The 20,210-nt window shown below is 50.7% G+C and overlaps 2 protein-coding genes and 1 non-coding gene across 4 annotated transcripts in view; 1 reads left to right on the top strand and 2 right to left on the bottom strand.

Moving 5' to 3' along the window:
• Nucleotides 1-972: 972 nt before the first annotated feature.
• RPL12 (ribosomal protein L12) lies at nucleotides 973-4,474 on the bottom strand. The gene is made up of 7 exons (XM_044264860.1): nucleotides 4,389-4,474; nucleotides 3,748-3,821; nucleotides 2,716-2,814; nucleotides 2,264-2,345; nucleotides 1,618-1,704; nucleotides 1,165-1,277; nucleotides 973-1,026 (listed from the first exon to the last, which is right to left on the bottom strand). The coding sequence occupies exons 1-7, from the start codon at nucleotides 4,423-4,425 to the stop codon at nucleotides 1,021-1,023; spliced, it is 498 nt and encodes a 165-aa protein (XP_044120795.1). The 5' UTR covers nucleotides 4,426-4,474; the 3' UTR covers nucleotides 973-1,020.
• LOC122917915 lies at nucleotides 1,788-1,916 on the bottom strand. Its single transcript, XR_006386528.1, has one exon. It is a non-coding gene; the product is annotated as a small nucleolar RNA SNORA65 (small nucleolar RNA).
• The window catches only part of LRSAM1 (leucine rich repeat and sterile alpha motif containing 1), a 39,975-nt gene continuing 24,231 nt past the window's right edge, over nucleotides 4,467-20,210 (top strand). The window contains exons 1-9 of one of the 2 annotated variants that reach the window (XM_044264857.1): nucleotides 4,503-4,672; nucleotides 7,214-7,320; nucleotides 7,743-7,799; nucleotides 8,322-8,366; nucleotides 9,317-9,394; nucleotides 10,711-10,779; nucleotides 12,444-12,528; nucleotides 12,842-12,963; nucleotides 16,194-16,284. In XM_044264857.1, the coding sequence (XP_044120792.1) occupies nucleotides 7,249-7,320; nucleotides 7,743-7,799; nucleotides 8,322-8,366; nucleotides 9,317-9,394; nucleotides 10,711-10,779; nucleotides 12,444-12,528; nucleotides 12,842-12,963; nucleotides 16,194-16,284 (619 nt within the window). In that variant the 5' untranslated portion in view covers nucleotides 4,503-4,672; nucleotides 7,214-7,248. Of the gene's footprint in view, nucleotides 4,673-7,213; nucleotides 7,321-7,742; nucleotides 7,800-8,321; nucleotides 8,367-9,316; nucleotides 9,395-10,710; nucleotides 10,780-12,443; nucleotides 12,529-12,841; nucleotides 12,964-16,193; nucleotides 16,285-20,210 lie in introns of both variants that reach the window. The other variant, XM_044264858.1, reaches the window with a different exon arrangement.

Below are 20,210 nucleotides of genomic sequence, written 5' to 3'. Positions count from 1 at the left end.
ATTCGCTTCTCTTCCTGAAGAAGTTTAATTTTAGAGCAAGATTTTCACTGTGGGGGAGTTTCTTTCTCCCCCGCTGGGTCTCCCCTTTGGCATTACCACCCTCCAAGCCAACACGACCTCATCTCCACAGTGAACCCTTGTGGTGTGGGGTTAGGTGACCCTTTGACTTCAGATTCAGCTTTCACCACCCTAGGCCTCTAGCTTTGGTTTCTTGGTCACTTGGCACAGGTCCTAAGCGGCTTACTGACCTGAGTTCTCCAACCCTGCTCAGGGTGGGGGGTACCCACCTACTTTAAAGGCCTATTGACAAAATTATGTAAAGCAAGAATATGACTAATGCCAAGGAAGCTAAGTTCTTGGGTTATCCCAAGCCCTCCCCCCTTTAGGCTGGTATCCAGAAGCTCCTCTGAGCTACTCAGATATAGCTCACCCCAGTATACAGATACCTTGGTTCATCCTTTCACATTCACCTCACTTCAAAGTAAAAAAGAATCATGAGAGGCTAATGAGAGACTTGGGAAAGGCAAAAACATGCCACTAGAAAATGACCCTTAAGGACTTAAGACAAAGGTCAGATTCCTTTGTTTTCCATCAGTGCTTCTGAAGCCTGGCTGTACACCAGAACAGACAGTGAATACTTGCCTGCGTGGAGGGCCGTGGGCCCCTAGCCCCCTCAGGATTTAAACTGGTCTGGCATAGACTCCTTGCCATGTATTCATGCTGAAGTGCAAGTCGTCTTTTTGGCCAAGAATTTTATTCTTAGGAAGAGTTCTATGCATATCTGTGGCCTACAAGAAAAGCACTGAGACCTCCCTTCTCGGGGTCTCCTCTGAGCTAGTTCCATACGGCAGCCGTCTGTCACCCAGAAGCTTGTTACCCAAACTGCTACTTCTGCCACAGGTTGTGCCCCACTGGCCCCTCTTCTGACCACAAAGGAGCCAGCTCCCGCAAGAAAGAGGCCACATCAAAAGGTCCACGAGATGTCAAATGATCCTTTATTGAAATAATTTTCTTTTGTAGTTAACTCTGTGGGAAAGAAAAAAGAAATACGTCAATAGAACAAAAAAATCTCATGGTCCAAACGCTACTGACCATTTCTAGAACTGTTCCAGCCTTCCTCCAGCTCTCACCCTGCTTTACTCAAGTGAAAAGGAGGTCACTTACAGCTGGGCATTCCACGGCACCACTGTTAATGTCATCTATGATGTCATGAGGGTGGCGGCCATCAACATTGCAGCCCACAGACTGGGCGGTCCCCAGGATCTCTTTAATGGTTCCTGGAAGTAAGAAAAGTAGCATCAGAGGAGCTTCAGTCCCTCACAGTCCTTAGATACCCATAGGGAAATCACAGCAGGCAATGAGGGATTAACCCCATTTTATGGAATGACATCCCTACTTCTCTAATCCAACATCCAGAGCTCCACTTAGTTTTGTAAGCCCTTAATGCAGTCTCCACAGCTCCCTTGACACCCAGATTTAAACACATCCAGCCCCAAATGTTCACTGATGTCAAGCCATTCTGCACCCCAACTGTGGGTCTTACAGTGACTGTCCCTTCAAACTGGGAAATGCTACCACTCGGTGCATACACCCCATATAACAATGTTGTCCACTTACCAGAGAGTTCTCTGGCTAAAGATCGATGCCGCATCTGTCGGGCAATATTGACAATCTCATCGAAAGTGATATTTCCACTGTGCTTAACTGCAGAAAAGAAAAACTGTAAGCTTGGTCACAACCCAAGGTCAGAGCAGACCACATCACGTGCTCCCTCGTCTTTATTTCCAGGCTGTTCCCATGCTTTCGGCACAGAGTCATCCACATGAAGAACAACCCTGTTTCCTAAGCTGGGGTTTACTCTTAGCTCACCACTGGACCGCACCAGCCAACAGAAACTGATCAGGTGCAGTGGCGGGTGGCTGGGGCAAAATCAAGTCTCTGCTAATCTACAAAGGAGACAGTTGAAAACATGAAGGGGGGGAAAAAAAGGACAGGTTTAAGTTAGCTCAGAAGTGGTCTGATTACTGGTTACTGTTATCACTTCACCCTCTTTCCCACCTGTATGCCCTGAGTAGGGCCAGCCCGATGCCAGGCACTGGGGAGCCACGCTGACACTTCCTGGTGGTGCCTGGCTCTCTATCAACTCTCTTATCAACTCCCTCTACGCCCCCACCCAGGTTCATTAAAGGGAAAACATGCCACTAAGTTATCACGGTAGGTAGATCCTACCACTCACAAATTACCAAGGAGAAAGCCACTCAACTGTTTTTCTGCTTCTTTCTGTCTCTTGGTGGTTCCTTGAGGGCTTTGATAATCAGGGCAGAGGCAGAAGGTACCACTTCAATCTGCAAAAGAGATTGTCCACGTGAATAAGCCCCACTCCAAGCTCCAATGAAGACCGTCGATACAGCCATGTGACCAGGCTCTCCAAATACATGGGCCAGACTGCGTTTGCTGTACGTTCTTGAGTTATTTTCACAGCCTGAAACATGTCCTAGCCCCAGAGACACAAAGCACTTTGCCCAGTGTCACATAAGTGACAAGAGTTAGTATCAGGCCCACATCTTTGCTCTTTCTTGATCTATACTCTCAAAAAAGCCTCCCCACCCCCATTTAAAATTGCCCTGAGCTCACCATTGGGGGCAGGTGGCAAAAACCTTCCCCCCAGAAATCCCAGAGGGTTGCTACCTCTGCCCTTCCCTTCAAACCAAGTACCTGGGCCTGTCTGTTCTGAATGGTCAGCTTCACAGTGATCCTTAGACCCTTCCAATCACCAGTCGCCTTGGCAATGTCATCACCAACCTTTTTTGGAGACTAGAGAGAAAAAAGGTATATCACACTGGTCTCTTAAGTTCGAAGTATAGTCTGAAAACCCATCCCGCTCATTTGGCCAACACCCCAAGCCAGCACAGGGCACTGTCTGAAGCACAGAGCTGCACCTACCAAATCAAGGCATGGCTATCACTGTAGGAGACAACGTCTTAAAATGGCCACGTCCCTTACCTACCTACCTACCCTCCCGTAAGGACCCATGTGATAATGCAGCAATTTCCAATGATTGTTATATCCATCAAATCACCTGGATAGTTTTACAGACACCAGGTTTCTGCAAGGATGAGATCTGGGCATCAGCTACTTAAGACTTCCGAACCACTACCAGCCTCAACAAGAAAGATGCTCGGCTGGTGCCAGCTACACGGAGAGCCAAGGAAACGTGTTTAACCACACAGTTAAGCAAGACCACGTGGGAACAATGTTTGGTTCAGGAAACCAATATCCAAGGAATAAAAGCCTAATGATATTCAGCGAAATGCAAGCTCAGTAAAAGCATGAACTGGAGAAGTGGATAAATAGGGTCATCAGTGAAGCTGGTCATATTAAGGAGTTTACACAAACTACTACGTTAAGTTCGTACCCCAGTTAACACTCTCTACTGATAAATTTAACCGCATCAGTGATAGGCCCAGTGCCCTGACTAGAACACATTTAGCTAAGCAGGCTGCCTAGTGGCGCTGAGCTACCTTCTAAACCCTCAGGCAAGACCTCTGGCCCACCTCTCAGGTACGCTCAAGGCCGCAGTTAGGATCTTGACCCTGGGAGAGTGGAAGTTACAGCTTCAAAGCAGCACGTTCCAATCTCGTGTATGAGCTTGCTACCAGGGCACTTCCACTTCAGAGGAGGTCTAGGAGGGATTGCCAATTCCGCAGCGTGGAACCTAAGCAACCGGCCTCCACGAGGATGACTTACCAGACCCAGCGGGCCGATCTTCGGGGCCAGGGCAGACGTGGCGCCGACTTCACCACCGGTGCACCTCAGGTACACTGGGAGAAAGAAAACATCAGTGTCGCTGCAAGAGGAGCTCCCGCGCCACAGCCTTCTCTCCGAGAATCTTTCTGGGGCTGGCCTCACCGCTTGTCAGTTCTCGAAACAGCACCCCACCGAGAGCCTCAGCAGGGAGCGGAAGGGCCACCCAACCCGCAGCGGGCGAGTCGCGTCCTCCCTGGCGTGGATCGCTCTAAGCGCCACGTGGGACAGCGGCCTCCGGCTCTGCTACGGCTACCGAGATCCGCACCGGGCCGGCCAACCCAGTGGCGGGGAGGAGCGCCCGGGCACAAACCTTACCCTATGGCGTGCGAGCTGCAAAGCCACCACAGGTCGTCCGGTCCTCCCTCCCCATTTACACGTGGGGAAGCTGAGACCCAGAACGAGTCAAGAGACTCGGCCAGGACCTCACAGCGCCCTGATCGGAGCCCTGGAAAAGCCTCTAGCGGGCAGCAACTTAAAAGCCCGGCGTGGGAAAGGCTACGGCGGCTGGGCCCGAGGCCCGATGGGCTGCGGGGAGGAGGGATGCTCCATCTTGCAGCCCCAGCCACATCTAAAGCACGCACCGACTTTGATCTCGTTGGGGTCGAACTTGGGCGGCATGGCGGAGGTGGCTGGTGTCGGATGAACCCGGATTCGGGACGACCGAAGAGAGTTGCACCTTTGCCTCCTCCTAGCCGAAAACCAAAAGACCGGAAGACTTTCTGACGGCGCCGGATATAAGCTGGAAAGCACGACTCTCGCGAGACCTGTTAGCTCCGCCCAGCGTCCCAGCGTCCCAGCGACGCCCTTGCCGCCATGTTGCTTGTGGGCAGGTCCTGAGGCTGACGGCTGGAGAACCCCGCTCCGGGTGAGTTGTAACTAGGGGTTGGGAAGGGTTGGGGGTAGGGGAAGGTTGGGGGTAGGGGAAGGTTGGGGGAGGTTCGCCTGGTGGTGGGGCAAGCAAAAGAGGGCTGCTCCAGGGCCCCGCTGTTCTCTATTCTCTCTTATTATGAGGGTCACCCTTTGGTCCCTGTAGCCTAAACGGAAAGCCCCGCCCCTCCCCTAAGGGGTCCGCACCCCCTTTCCGAGACCCTAGGGCCATGGGTCCCCCCGCGTCCCCTTTTAGCTCCCTCGGGATATGTGCATTTTGGTTATGGAAACAATTTTATTCAGGTCTAAATTTGATACAACTCCTATTTCCAAATTATACTGTTCTCAGAGTCTCAGACTTCGTCATCCCTGTCTGCATGACTTTCTGAGATTCTGAGTTTCGGTCCCCAGCTCTTGCGTTTGGAGGAAACCAGACTCCGGCTCCGCCCGGGCTCATGTCCGGTGCTCTGCGAGCCGGTGTTCATGACCAAGCCCTCCAAGTGATCTGCCTGCTTTCCGGTCCTCACGAGGGAAGGAGCATTGGTGACCTGTCCACCCATAAAGTCAGGCGGGGCTCTCCCCACTCCAGCCTGGGGAGAATGGGTGTGGTTCTTCCCATTGGGCTGGAGTCGGTGGAAGGAATGGATGAAGGGTGGACCTCAGAGAGCAGGTTGGGAGGAGCTGATCTTATGGGAGGGATGGAGAAGGGATGGTCATTGTGGGGAACGTGGTGGGAGGGCTGGACTTTGGGGAGGGAATGCGGGGGTAGTCCTTGGAAAGCAGAAGGGTAAGAAGTTGTCACCAGGGTTGGATGGGGGAGGGCTGTGCTTAGACTAGTCCCCATCCCTGCTGGCAGGTGGGGTGACAAGAGGGGCCTGAGCCAGCTTGCAGTTTGGCAGGCTCTCCAGACTGCCCACACCCCTGTGGGCGGAGACCTGTGATCTCTGTCCCTCCCCCTGAGGACTGAGTATGTATCTTCCTCAACTGCATCTTCTCCCTAGCTGTAGTGGGCCCTGAGTAAGTCATTTGTTAGATGTATAGTGCTGTGTGGCTGATAGTTGACTGAGCAATGATTATGTGCCAGGTAATGTGCTATGAGTTTTACATATATGAAATTATTGGATCCTCCCAGAACCAGATATTGATAAGATTATTATACAGATGAGAAAACTGAGGCTCAGAGAGATTGAACAGAGGTGACGTGGTTGGTGGACATGGTTAGTTACATTTTTTTCTTTCAATTTTTTAACTTAAATTCTAGTTAGTTAACTTATAATGTAATACCAGTTTCAGGAACAGAATTTAGGGATTCGTTAATTATATATAACCCCAGTGCTCACCATAGCCAGGGCTTAATACCCATCACCCATTTAACCCCTTCCGCACCCACCTCCATCAACCCTGTTTGTTCTTTATCATTAAGAGTCTCTTATGGTTTGTCTACTTCTTTCTCTTTTTGCCTTCCAATATGTTCATCTGTTTTGTTTCTTAATTTCCACATATAAGTGAAGTCATACAGTATTAGTCTCTTTCTGACTTACTTCATTTAGCTTTATATATTCTAGCTATATCGTTGCAAATGGGAAGATTTCGTTCTTTTTATGACTGAGTAATATTCATGTGTGTGGGTGTGGGTGTGGGTGTGAATACAGAATATTTTCTTTATCCATTCATCGATCAGTGGACAGTTGGGCTTTTTCCATAATTTGGCTATTATTGATAATGCTGCTATAAACATTGGGATGCAGGTGCCCCTTCTGATACTACCTTTGTATCTTTCGGGTAAAGATTAGTAGTGCACTTAGTAGTGCAGTCGCTGGGTCGTAGGGTATTTCTATTTTTAATTTTTTGAGGAACCTCCATAAACCCGGTTACATTTCATTCCAAAGCCTGGGCCTGGATGATTGCTTCCTGGGCCCATTGATAACCCTTAACCTGTGCTGCTAGCTGCAGATACTGGGTAAGCAGTAAGCACCTGACTCCTGAGTTCAGGACACTGTAATTAGCAAGTGCTAAAATATCCAAGCATGAAGGAGTTGGGCAAACCCCATGGTGTCAGGTCTCGAAAGAATAGAGCTCCAGACTGTTTTTGCGACAGTCCAGGCCAAATAACCAGATCACTGAGCTCATGCGTCCATTTCAATATCACTTTAAACTGGGCTGTGGTGAGAATCAGATGCAACAGTAACTGTGCAGGTGGTGAGCTGCCTGAGGATTGCCTTGGAGTTTTTATTCAACTAAGAGATCTCTTTGCTTACGATGTAGCTGATACCATGTTTGGCTTGTTGATGCCACTCTGACAATGTTTTGGGAACTAGAAGTGATGGATCAGTCCCGTCTGTTAATGCATTCTCAAAGGACATCCTTAGAAAGACCTGCTGTGCAGGGCTCGTGGCCCAGATGGATGGTTGAGACGGATGCAGATGCTGCCATCAGGGATGACGCGGTCCAGCAGATGGGCTCCGTGTTCTGCGTTAGCATGCTGCCTGCCCCGGGTGTGACAGAGTCCCCAGGCCCTGATTTCTCTCCTATGCCCTAGAGTCCCGAAGATTACTCCAGGGCGAGAAAGAAAGAATGCCGCTCTTCTTCCGGAAGCGGAAACCCAGTGAAGAGGCTCGGAAACGCCTAGAGTATCAGATGTGTCTGGTGAGGGAAACCGGGCTTCCTCTGAGTCCATCTCGGCCCCTGCCCTCATGAACTGGGCTCCACACTGCCCCCAAAGCAGCTGCGTGCTCCCTCCCTCCCATCTGTCTCCCTGACCCCCAGAGGAGATCTCTGACTCAAAGCAGACCAGTGAGGCCTCCTGTCTGGTACTCAGGAGTGCCTTCCACTTCTCTCCTGAGGGAACTGATGACAGTTGTTGTGACTTGTTCATTTGCTGTTCCGTGCTGGACCTCAAGCCCCACTGAGGCAGGGGTCATTGGTGCACCTGCAGAAGGGACTAGTAGAACCAGACAGTGGCTGGTCTCTTACAGCTCCTTGATCCTGTGTGTCTTTGGCTGGTTTGTCTACTCTTCAAGGGCGTTTTGTTTGAACGCGTTTTTTATTATTATTCTTTTTGTTCGCAGGCAAAAGAAGCTGGGGCCGATGACATTCTTGACATCTCTAAGTGTGAGCTCTCAGAGGTAAATCAGGGCTGGTGTTCTGGCTGTGAATTTGATTGGTCCTTTTTTCTTGGATCACATGTCCCTAAGAAAGACAGATGTGGACTGGGGCTTTTAAAACACTGGAAGCATTGGTCGAGTGAAGTGTTTTTGGATTTTGTTCTTATTCAAAAGAATTGAGATGGTTGGTGGCCTCAACATAGTCTATGAGAATTGGGGAGTCTAGAAAATGCACCCACAGAGTTCTAGGGAACTGGAAGAACCAGGGTTTCTCCGGCCTTTTTCTTTTGCCCTGATAGAGCTCATGATGGGGCTGGTGTGTGGGCTGGGGCTGGGCAGGGCAGTCTCCTGTCAGCTGATTGCAGGGGAGGGCTGGCCACTTCCCAGCCTCATTCCTCCCCAGCCTCCCCCGCACCACACTCCCGGCTCAGCGCTGCTCTGCACGTGAGAATTTTGCACTTGATCACCTCCTGCCCTGTCGCTCCCTCACTTGTGTGCCACCGGCAGGAAGGGAGGTGCTGACTCTTCTGTTTCTTACCTCAGATTCCATATGGGGCTTTTGCAACGTGCAAAGTTCTGCAGAAGAAGGTAACGTGGATCTTCATTTTCACAGGCTTGTTTATTGCATGTTTGCTTATTGGAAATCAGGTGGGACTTTGAGAGTTGGAAGAGTTGAGTCGGATGTCAAACGGTCCCGGGTCCCATCCTGGCTTTGCCCCTCGTGAGTTGGGCAACTTCCGCCAACTCTTACATCCATTTCTTCATCTGTGAGATGAAGACATTCCTAGTGCTAGTCCTACTCTGACAGAGCTGTCATGGGGATTAATAGAGTGACAGGCAGGAGGTAGGTAGATGGAGACGGGAATGCGCCAGGTACAAGGCCTGCCGCAGTAAACACGGGGTGACCTCGCTGTTCATAATAATGAAAGCTGGTCACCCAGCGGAGATTAAGAATGGAATGAATGATTTTTCAGAAAGACATTGCAGCATTGCATGGAGAGAGCTGAGAGCATTCTAACTGAATTCTCTAAGGAAGAGAGGTAAAAAGTGTTCCATACTGACAGCCTGGTGAGCTCCTTGACACTGGAAGTTTGTATGCAGGGGTCAGTCCTATAAAAATAGCAACAGATGGTACAGATGGAGCTTTCAGCCCCAGGCCAGCCCTGGGCTCAGTGCTCGTTGTCTGTTGGGTCATTGTACAGCAGCCCTTGCAGGCCAGTACTTTATTATTCTCTGTTCCCCACGCGAAGGTGCTGACCCTGAGGGAGGTTAAGATCAGGACAGCTGCACAGGGTCCTTCTCAGGATGGAAGGTAGCATCAGGCCTCGAAGATCCCTTTCACCCTTGAAATTACAGGCTTTCAGGTTACGTGATTCCACATTTGGTGATCCTGCGGTTCTGAGCCACATCCCCCATTGCAGTGTCCGGGCGAGCAGAGGACAGTGGGCAGGCGGGGTCTGCCGTGTACCCTGAAGCAAGCTGGTGGCCTGCTGGCCACTCCTCTTCCGGCTAATGCGCCCCAAATCTTCCCCACACAGGTGTTGATTGTCCACACGAATCACCTCACTTCCCTGCTCCCTAAATCCTGCAGCCTCCTGAGTCTCATAACCATCAAGGTACTGGGGCCCTTCTCTCGGGGGTTAGGGACTCTGCCTGGTGTAGCATGTGACAAGCTAAGCTGCCTTTGTTAAAGCTTATGCCAGGCGGGCCTAACTCCATAGGCTGGTATTAGCACAGTTGATGGGGCACCTGAGTGCCGTGCATGGGGTGGGGTTACAGCCATAGGCCTTGCCTTCATGGGAACTTGCCCGACAGGTAGAAGGGCAAAGCATAAACTCAGAGCTGGTGAGCTCACAGAGAGCAAGGAGACCAATGGGCCAAAACAAGGAGGCCCCAGAGGGATGCCAGGCATCACTCGGTCAGTGTGTGAAAGCCCTGTGATCTGGGCTGACTTCCTCCTGTTAGCCTCTCCAGGACTGGGACATATTCACAGTACATGTGGCCTATGACCTCAGGATTATTCCACCTGAACATGAGCTGTGACAGTGGGTACACACAATGAGAGGCAAAGAATGGTAGCATCAGGCATCGTAGTGTTTTTTTAGTTAAGTCTGGTTTGTAGGAGTTAGGGTAGTTTTTACTTGTCTTTATTATTCTAGTCCAACACTCGTTATTTTTATAGTAAAACAATATCTTATACATTTTATTTATTTATTTATTTATAAGGATTTTATTTATTTATTTGACAGACAGAGATCACAAGTAGGCAGAGAGGCAGGCAGAGAAAGAGAGAGGAGGAAGCAGGCTTCCCGCTGAGCAGAGAGCCCGATGCGGGGCTCGATCCCAGGGCCCTGAGATCATAACCTGAGCCGAAGGTAGAGGCTTTAACCCTCTGAGCCACCCAGGCGCCCCTCTTATACATTTTAAATACATATTTTTTATTTGTGTATATTTCTATTTTATTTGTATGTACACGAAACATGTTTATGTAGTTGCATACATGATGTGTCTTTTTGCTCATTTGTGTTGTTACAAAAAAATTAGCAAATACAGTTAAGCAAAGGAAGAAAAATGTCCGTCATCTCACACTCCAGAGAACCACAGTCAGTATATTATTGCATATTTGATAGTCTTTTTCCACGTAAGTATGTACTTATACTGTGAGGGTTTTCCTGTTTGACATGAATATTTATGCATACTGTTTCATAGCATACTGTTTCCACTCAACAGCTAAAAACAAATATTTGATAAAGAAAAGAAAGCAATGGTATCCCATTTTCAAAAAGGAGCTGAGATGGAAAGATCTCGCTGTTGGAGAGGAGGGGCTGCTGTTGCTTCAACACCAGAGGCAGGAAGAGGCCCTGGAGTCTGAGCTGTGTGGGCTTTCTCCCTTGGTGACTGTTGTGACCCTACGCTCGCCTTCCTCCTGCAGGTTCTAGATCTTCACGATAATCAGCTGTCAGCGCTTCCTGACGACATCGGGCAGCTGACCGCCCTCCAGGTACGGCCACAGGCCACAGGACACCTGCCTCTGACTGCAAGTGAGAAAGTGCCCTGGAGAGTGCTGGCTGGGCTCTGGCCAGGGCCGCCCTTGGTGCCAGCTCCCGCTGCCCCTTTCCCATCAGGAAGCTCCGTGATGCCCTGGCCATGGCAGTCTGAACTGCGGGAATCTCGGTACCATATTTTCGGCATGTGCTTTTGGGATTTCATCGTGAGCTTCTACAAGGGAGGAAGCAGGAAATGATGAATTCAGCACTGTGACTCATCCTGCCATTCTGATCAGTCGTGGCCCCCCACATGCCTGAGCGGAGCTAAGCTTTTCCCTCCCATTATCTGTTGGTTTCCTGCAGCCTCCCTGTCAGGCAGGTACTAGCATTAGCCCCATTTCACAGAGGAAGAAGCAGCTTTCCTTCACACTTAGATTAAAATACCTTCTCGTCACTGTGCCCCTCAGACCCCGGATGATGGGCCGGCCTGCTTCCCAGCCTCCTCTCCCGGTGGTCAGTTCCTAAACTCCTTCTGGCCTTCCTGCCGCAGCGCGGCGGGCCTCTCCATGCAGACCCCGCCTCTGCCCGAGCCGCTCATCCTCTCTCAGCCCCGATGTCCCTCGGAATCCTTCCTTGTCAAAGTACATTCACCTTCTGGGCCCCTGTCTCAGGCCTGGCTGGTTGCCTTGGGAGCACTGATGGCAATGCGTAGTTCCTCGGGAAGGTTTACTGATTTGACTGAGATGTAGTCCTTGGAGGGCAGCACCCCCACATTGCACGCTGCCTCCAATGTGGAGGAGACCAAGAAATGAGGGGAACAGGCAACCCTACTATGTGGGTGACATCGTTGCATTTTACAGATGAGAAAGTTGAGGTCCAGAGGGATGCCTGTCGCTAGCCCCAGGGCACACAGAACATGAGGCAGAACAGTAGGAATTGTCACCCCTTAGGAAGCCACAGTGAATGCCCAGGTGTAGGATCTTTGGGGACATGTATATTTTTATAGAATTGTTGCATTCATCATTTTGTAACTTCTGGATACCTGACAATAACTCCTAACTATCTTTTGGTTCATTAAATATTCATCTGCCGCATAATTTTTAATGACCGCTTAGCTTTCCATTGCGTCAATGTTTAATGAGTACTTAGCGTGCTGGCCTCTTGGCCTTGCTTCCCTCACAGTGCAGCATCTGGGAGGGAGCGAAGCCTGCGGAATCCGCTGAGCCTGCCTTCCCGTCTGGACACCAGCAACTGCCAGCCTTGAGACCTTGGGCAGATCCCACTGCCTTTATGCAGCTCAGCTTCCTTCCCCCCGAAACTGGGATTCCTAGAGCCCTGTTGCATGCTGCCTCCCCCACGTCCCTGAACCTGCTTGTCCCCTGCTGCCTCCTTGCTGGACTGTGGGGCCATCATGGGGCATTCTGTTGTCTGCATAAACGATGGGTCCTCCCCAAGAACCAGTTCAAGGTCAGGCTCTGCTCTCTTGGGCACGTGACTTCACTCTGAGCCTGTGTTCCCATCTCCCACCTGGGATTACAAAAATCAGTGCCCTCCTCACAGGGCTGTCAAGGGGAGTTAAAGATGTGTGTGGTGCCCAGATGCTGCCTGGCCTGAAGCAGGGGTAGACATTGTTCTCTGCATCTGGGTTCTCATGTCATTTTTTCCCCCTCTGTCTTAGGTCTTGAACGTGGAAAAGAATCAACTAACGTATCTCCCACGTTCCATTGGGAACCTGATCCAGCTCCAGACCCTCAATGTGAAAGGTAGGGGCTGGAACACACTGTCCATGTGACTTTCAGTTGGCGCTGGGCTGTCTCGGCCAGCATCCATAGAGCCCTCTTCCTGGGAACCACCGAGCATGAGGGCACCCAGCTTATAAGTGGTAGAGTAAGAACTTGAACCCATGTCACCAAAACCAGACCCCTGTGCTTTTCCTCCCGGAACCTCAGGTCTCAGGCCCTGCGCACATCCCGGGGTCAGAGGGAGGCACCCACATGCCCCGAGTCCTGGCAGCATCGGGCAGGAAGTTGGTGGAGAGGCTTTTGGGGTTGAGCTGTGCCATTGGGATCTCTCCAGATAACAAGCTGAAGGAGCTTCCAGACACCGTGGGGGAACTTCGAAGCTTACGTACTCTTGACATCAGTGAGAACGACATTCAGAAGTTGCCGCAGCTGCTGGCGCACGTTCGAACCCTGGAAGTAAGTCAGAGCCGTTCCTGCCTGGGGTTCTCTCTGGGCCACAGTCCCCCCGTGTTCCTGAATGCCTGCCCTGGTCATGGGTGCTGGGCTGTCACAGAGAGCGATGTCGTGCGGCTGTCATTATGTGGCTCTTGCTGCCATGATGATGGCAGAAATACACGCTCCTGGAGTGAGGACAGGACACTGAGTTCTGGTGGTATCGACAGTCTCTGAAAAATGTGGTGTTGGAGCTGGGCCTGGAGAGAAGAACTCGCTTTAGAGTAGCAGACCTGGGTAGCGGGGCATTTGGGTGCAGGGGAGAGTACGGAGAGCACAGAGTGGACAGCACAAGGTGTGTTAAGGGAAAAATGGGGCATCTGATGTGGTGGGCGCTTGCTGTGTCTGGAGGGTCCAGATTGGGAAGAGCCCAGAGCTCCATGACGGGGAGAGCATCCTCACTGGGAAGTATAGAAATTGAGTTTCATCAGAGCAGGGGGGAGGACGAGCTTTTCCTGGGTCACTGTATCAGTTTGCCAGGGTGGCTGTAACAAAGTACCACAGACCGAGTGGCTTAAAAAAGAGATTGATTTTCTCACGGCTCTGGAGGCTGGAAGTCCGAGATCAAGGGTTGGTTGCTTCCGAGGCCTCTCTCCTTGGCTTGTAGATGGCGGTCGTGTCCATGTGTCCTCACATCATCTTCCTTCTGTCTGGGCCTGTGTCCAGATTCCTCTTCTTACAAGAACACCAGTCATGCTGGATAAGGGCCCAGCCTGGTGATTTCATTTTGAACTTGTTTACTTCTCTAAAGATCTTAGATCCAAATACAGTGGCATCTGAGGTGCAGGGGATTAGAACTTCACGTATGTGTTTTGGGGGGTCTACAGGCCTTAACAGACACGGATACAGGCTGCTTGCTCAGGGAAGGCAGGGGCACTTAACAGTTGAGGATGAGATGGCCCATCCTTTTCTGGTGCCTACAAGGCAAGGTGCTTAACCTGCATCAGTTCCCTGAATCCTCAGGAAAACCCTGCAAGCCAGACACTGCTGGGCCCGTTTGCAGGTGAAGAGGCTGAGCCATGGACAGTTTAAGGAGCTTGCCCAGGGGCCGCGCAGCTAGTGACAGCGGAGTGGGGTTGAAAACTAGGCAGTCTGAATGAGGGCCTATGCTCTTCACCTCTGTGCAGCTCAGCCTTCTGGAACAGGGACTTCTCTACCCACGATGACACAGTCTGGCCAGCATCCCAGAATCCTCTGCGGAGCCATCAGTGAATTACCTCTCAGGCATGCTGAGCGCCAGCTTCTGTATCAGAAGTGGATGGGTGAACATGGAGACAGCAAAGGAAGGGGGCTGACCCCAAGGGTCTGATCCCTGCTGCTGTGGCAGCCAGCCTGAGAAGGGACAGGATGGTCAGCTCCTCTCCCTGAGCAGGCGGCAGAGACAGTGCTGCCCAACAGAACTTTCTGCAGGGATGGAAATGTCCAGTGACTATGCTGTCCCAAGTCGGTAGCCACTAGCCACATGTGGCCCTCAAGCACTGGAAGTGTGACTAGTGTGACCAAGGAAGTACGTGTTTACTTGTACAGTCTTTTTAAAGATTTATTTATTTTAGAGAGAGAGATGCACATGTGCACGTGAGCAGGGGGAGGGACGAAGGGCGAGGGAGGGAGGCAGACTCCGCACTGAGCACAGAGCCCCATGCAGGGCTCGAGCTCACATCCTGAGATCATGACCTGAGCTGAAACCAAGAGTGAGACGCTGAACCGACTGAGCCACCCCGGCACCCCTGTTTATATTGAAATAAACGAAGCCCCACGTGCTCAGTGGCCGCCGTGCCTGAGCGCACAGCTGAGTCCGAAGCCCTCGTAAGTCAGCTGGCAGGAGCTCTGAGAGTGATGTGCTTTCCATCCACTCTTTGCTTCTTGGTGGCACCTTTGTTCAGGAGGAGACCATAAATGGCCTTTCTTGGTTAAGGTCAAGGTCTTTCTCTCGTGTGTTCTCCTATCACGCATCAAACAGCCCTGCCGCTGGGTGATAGCATGCCTGTTGAACACTGATGCAGCTGAGCTTCCGGGAAGTCAGCTGTCCTGTTCAAGGACACACGGCCAGGACAGGTCAGACTAGGGTCTGACACCAGGGCCGAATGACCGCATGCATCGCTGTCCAGCTGCTGCTCCTGCCGACAGTGGGGACACGTGCAATCTGTGTGTCCCGTGCAGTAGCCGCCGGCCACGTGGCTGTTGTGCACGTGAAATGTGGCTGGTGCCACTGAGAGACTGAGCTTTAAATTCACTTTCATTTTAGTCGGTTAAAATGTGAACTTAATATGGCCCTGCGTGGCTCGTGGCCACCAAACGGGGTGGTGCAGCCCCAGCAGCCAGCACACTTTACTGTTGGTGACCAGCATGATCCGTGTGGGTGAATATTCTTTACGTAAGGCCTCCCAGGATGGGGTTTTCTGCTCTCGGGCTCCCCAGACCCAGGCAGTCGGATCCTGTGCTCCAGGGCAGGCTCCCCAGGGAGAAGGGCTGCGCTGGCCAGGGCTGGCGGGTGTCTGAGCTGCTTTTCCCACTCAGCCACTTCCGGCCTAGTGCCTCAGGCCTTCTCCTGAAGCAGGCCTACCTGTCCCAGGCAGAGAGGATTTGGGCTCCTGAAAGGGGCTTAGGTAGCTTCCCAGGAGGCCTCTGGAAAGAAGTGAGCAGATGGCAGGAGGGCTTGATTCAACAAACAGACAAACAAAAACAACAGACAGCCTTACAGCATGGCAGTGGACGGCTTTGTGGGTGTCCAGGTCCCTGTTTCCTGGGCCTCATAAACCCGTAAGCAGGTGCATGTGTGCCCATATAAACATTAGGGGTTTTTTCTTACTTAAAAAATCATATTGTTAAAAAAAATTCCAATTTCACATAGAAAGTACTCTAGAATCTACCCTTTGGAGGAAACCATTTTGAGTTTGATGTGTATTTCTTCAAAATTTTTTGTAAGTGTACTAATGTGAGAGAGTAGGAGTGTTTCTTTTAACAAACATGGAATCTTACTCTGTATGTTGTCCTATAATTTCCTTATTTCCCACTTTTTTATGTTTTTCTCCAAAAACACGAATCATGTGCTGGCTACACACCAGACACTATTTAAGTGCTGGGAACGTGGCAGGACCAAGACAGAGGAGACAGTAAACACAGCCTCGTAACTAAACCAGGTGCTTTGGGATTGCGTTGACAATACGTATAAAGAGTTTCCCCTGTGTCTGCAGACTCTGAGCCTCGACGCCGCGTCCATGGTCTACCCGCCCCAGGAGGTGTGCAGTGCTGGCACCCAGGCCATTCAGCAGTTCCTCTGCAAAGGTAAAGCCAGACACCTTGCCTGCTGTGCTCAGCGAGTGCGCGTGGTTGCAGCAGCAGCCCTGTGCCAGCCCAGACTCGGGGCATGGCAGAGACCAAGGAGGCCACAGCCCCCGCCTGCTTGGCACTCTCCGGGTCTGGCAAGAGACACAGGCAAAGCAGATGGTCACAGGAAATCGAGTTACTGGTTAGGTTGGGGCGTCAGGGAAGGTCTGAGAAAGTGTCTTCGTTGAAACCTGAGGGAATTTGGGACTTGGGAAGGAGAGGAGGCTGTGGCTGGTGAGAGCAGAAGCGTGTTCAAGGGCCTGGAAGGGTAGAGCGGTGGGAAGCGTGCGGCCGAGGAGGCCGGGGGCGCTGGGCACCCACAAAGAGGGAGGAGAGGTGGGTTGGAGGCTGGAGAGGCCATCGGGGCCCGGTGTCACACGGGAGAGGGCTCACTCCACCTGCGGGGAGAAGGGCCTGGAGAAAGCAAGCGTGGAGGACAGGGACCAGTTAGGAGGTCACTGGTGTCACCCAGGACTGGACTTGGAGGAGTGACAGTGCAGCTAAAACCCAGGGCCACCATTGGTCCAAGTGCCCAGAGGGGAGAGCAGAATACCTGGCCACCTCCTGTCTGGCGGATTGTCTTAATTCGGGGATCCTGTCACCTGGGGAACTGGTAGAACACGGCCAAGACTCGTCCGTGTGATCTGTGGGCGACAGAGGTGCCATTGCAAAGCAACAAGAAAGGAAAGCGAAGTTTTTTCAATACGTGATTTCAGATCAGTTGAATATCCACGTGGGGAAAAAGTCTTGATTTCTTCTGTCAGTAGGAGACAGGCAACACCAGCCATAAAAAGTTAATGAATTATATTTCCCTAACATTAAAAAGACACCGTTTGGGGGACGCCTGGGTGGCGCAGTTGGTTAAACGACTGCCTCCGGCTCAGGGCGTGATCCTGGAGTCCCGGGATCGAGTCCCACATCGGGCTCCCAGCTCCATGGGGAGTCTGCTTCTCCCTCTGACCTTCTCCTCGCTCATGCTCTCTCTCACTGTCTCTCTCTCTCAAATAAATAAAATAAAATCTTAAAAAAAAAAAAAAATTTAAAAAAAGACACCGTTTGGGAAAAGAGAGGGCAAGCCATGAAGTCGGAAAGGATATTTGCAATGCATGCATGTCCAGCAAAGCACCTGTTTCTAGCAGATAAAAAGATGTATAAGCAAAAGGCGCTGTCAGAAGTCTTGAATAGGAATTTGAGAGACTCTCCAGATGGCCTAGAGTGTCTGAAAAGAATGCTCAACATCTTTTTGGTCAATAGGAAAAAGCACTTTAAAACTACACAGAGACACTACCACGTCCTACCACGCCCCCTAAAATGGCTCAATTAATGTCAGTACAACAACTAGCAAACATGTGGAACAGTGGCTCCCATCCACCATGGGGGGGGGGAGTCAGACTGCTTCCAAAAATTGTTGTTACCATCTCAAGCTGAACATTCAGACACCCTGTGGCCCATCAACTTTGCACCTACGTGAGTGTCCAGGGAAAGTGTGTCTGAGTATATGCCAGAAAGCCAAGTACAGAAATACTGATGGTAGCAAAGTTCATAACAGCCCAAACCTGACATGCCCTAAGTGCTCATTGGTGGTGGGATCGGTAAACACACTGTTTCAGACTTGCACGTGAATATGACACCGCCTTCAAACACAGCAAGAGCAGCCCAGGGATGCCTGGGTGGCTCAGTTGTTAAGGGTCTGCCTTCTGCTCAGGTCATGGTCCCAGGGTCCTGGGATCGAGCCCTGAGTCAGGCTCCCTGCCCAGCAGGAACCCAGCTTTCCCTCTCCTACTCCCCCTGCTTGTGTTCCTCCCTCACTGTCTCTCTCTCTCTGTCAAATAAATTTTAAAAAAGAACAAAAGCAGTGTTAACTGCCACGGCCACGGTGAACCTCACAGACATGATGGGCCGTGAGAGAAGCCGGACGGTTTTTTTTTTTAGATTTTTATTTATTTGACAGACAGAAATCACAAGTAGGCAGAGAAGCAGGCAGAGAGAAAGGAGGAAGCAGGCTCCCCTCTAAGCAGAGAGCCCGCTGCAGGGCTCGATCCCAGGACCCTGAGATCGTGACCCGAGCAGAAGGCAGAGGCCTTACCCCACTGAGCCACCCAGGCGCCCCAAGCTGGACGCTTTTATCAGCACGTGAGCACTCACCCCAAACCCAGTCCTGTTTATAAGGGTGATTTCCCTCTTAAGCATTCATCTCGCTATTCATGAAGACTTTTTGCTCTTTTCTGTATGAAGGTGATACTTCAGTTTAAAAAGTTACACATCCCATGACAGATACTTGGGCCACATACCTACCAAAGTGGTCTTTGAGTAGCAGGTGATTCTAATGTGTACCCTGGCCAATGGTCAAACAAGGCAAATTCTTCCAAGTGTAATTAACATAGTGTTAGCTTCAGGTGTACAACATGAGGACTTAATTCTTTTATTTATTTAACAGAGATCACAAGTAGGCAGAGAGAGAGAGGAGGAAGCAGGCTCCCCGTGGAGCAGAGAGCCCGATGCGGGGCTCAATCCCAGGACCTGGGATCAAGACCTGAGCCGAAGGCAGAGGCTTTAACTCATTGAGCCACCCAGGTGCCCATGAGGACTTAATTCTGTACATGATTCCATCCTGATGACTGTAACGGAGCTTCTAAATCCCCTTCACCTTTCCCACCCATCCCCCCACCCAAACCCTTTATCTTCCTTAAAAAGTTTTCAGCTGTGCAATTTCTAGGTATACAGAAGACAAAGAATAAAGCAGTGAACGTGTGTATACATACTACGCAGCTTGAGAAATAATTCTTCAATTTATTTACACAGTATAGTAGGTAAACATACTTATGTAAAGTTTTGGGGTTTTAAAACATTTTTTAAATGTTTTTTAAAAACATTTTTTTAAAACCCACAAGAGAGGGGCACCTGGGTGGCTCAGTGGGTTAAAGCCTCTGCCTTCGGCTCGGGTCATGATCCCAGGGTCCTGGGATTGAGCCCCACATCGGGCTCCCTGCTCAGCAGGGAGCCTGCTTCCTCCTGTCTGCCTGCCTCTCTGCCTATTTGTGATCTCTGTCAAATAAATAAATAAAATCTTTAAAAAAAAATAAAATCCACAAGAGATAGCATACTATTGTGATTCTGAGCGCTGCTTTTTTCACTCAAGAATAGGTCTTGGGGGGGCACCTGGGTGGCTCAGTGGGTTAAAGCCTCTGCCTTCGGCTCAGGTCGTGATCCCAGGGTCCTGGGATCGAGCCCCGCATCAGGCTCTCTGCTCAGCAAGGAGCCTGCTTCCTCCTCCCTCTCTCTCTGCCTGCCTCTCTGCCTACTTGTGATCTCTATCTGTCAAATAAAATAAATAAAATCTTAAAAAAAAAAAAAAGAATAGGTCTTGGGCCTTTTCCTAGTTCACAATGGATGCATCTGCCTTTTTTAAAGTTCCATCTAGTAGGTCATGTAGTGGTGGCCCACAGCTGATGTGGCCTCTCCCATATGGTGAACACGAGCTTATTTCCAGTCTTCCACTGTCACAAGCATGTTAACCCACCCCCTCTGGCAGGGGGTGGGGAAGGGCGCGTTCCTCGAGGGCAGGCTGCCGTGGGGCCGGCGGGCGAGAGGAGCTGAACGCTGTGCGCTGCACCGAAACTGCACCAGTTCGGTTCCTGCAGGAAGCTTCTGAGAGGACCCTTTTCTCCTTCCCACAAATAACATTTGGTGTCACCGTTAAAGATCTTCTAAGTTTATTTATTCTGACAGATGAACAAAGCAGTCTGCTGCTATCATAATGTCGTGTTCTCAGTTATTTGGATATTTTTTCACATGCCTACTGGCCATTTTTAGTATTTCTTTTACCTTTTATATTTTTATGATGTTCATTTTTTTAAAGAATTTATTTATTTATTTGAGAGAGA

The sequence above is a fragment of the Neovison vison genome, chromosome 9 (assembly GCF_020171115.1).
Source record: "Neovison vison isolate M4711 chromosome 9, ASM_NN_V1, whole genome shotgun sequence".
In the NCBI taxonomy this organism is placed as follows: Eukaryota; Metazoa; Chordata; class Mammalia; order Carnivora; family Mustelidae; genus Neogale; species Neogale vison.
Note: the sequence above shows the minus strand (reverse complement) of the source record. Positions and strands in the feature narration are given on the sequence as shown.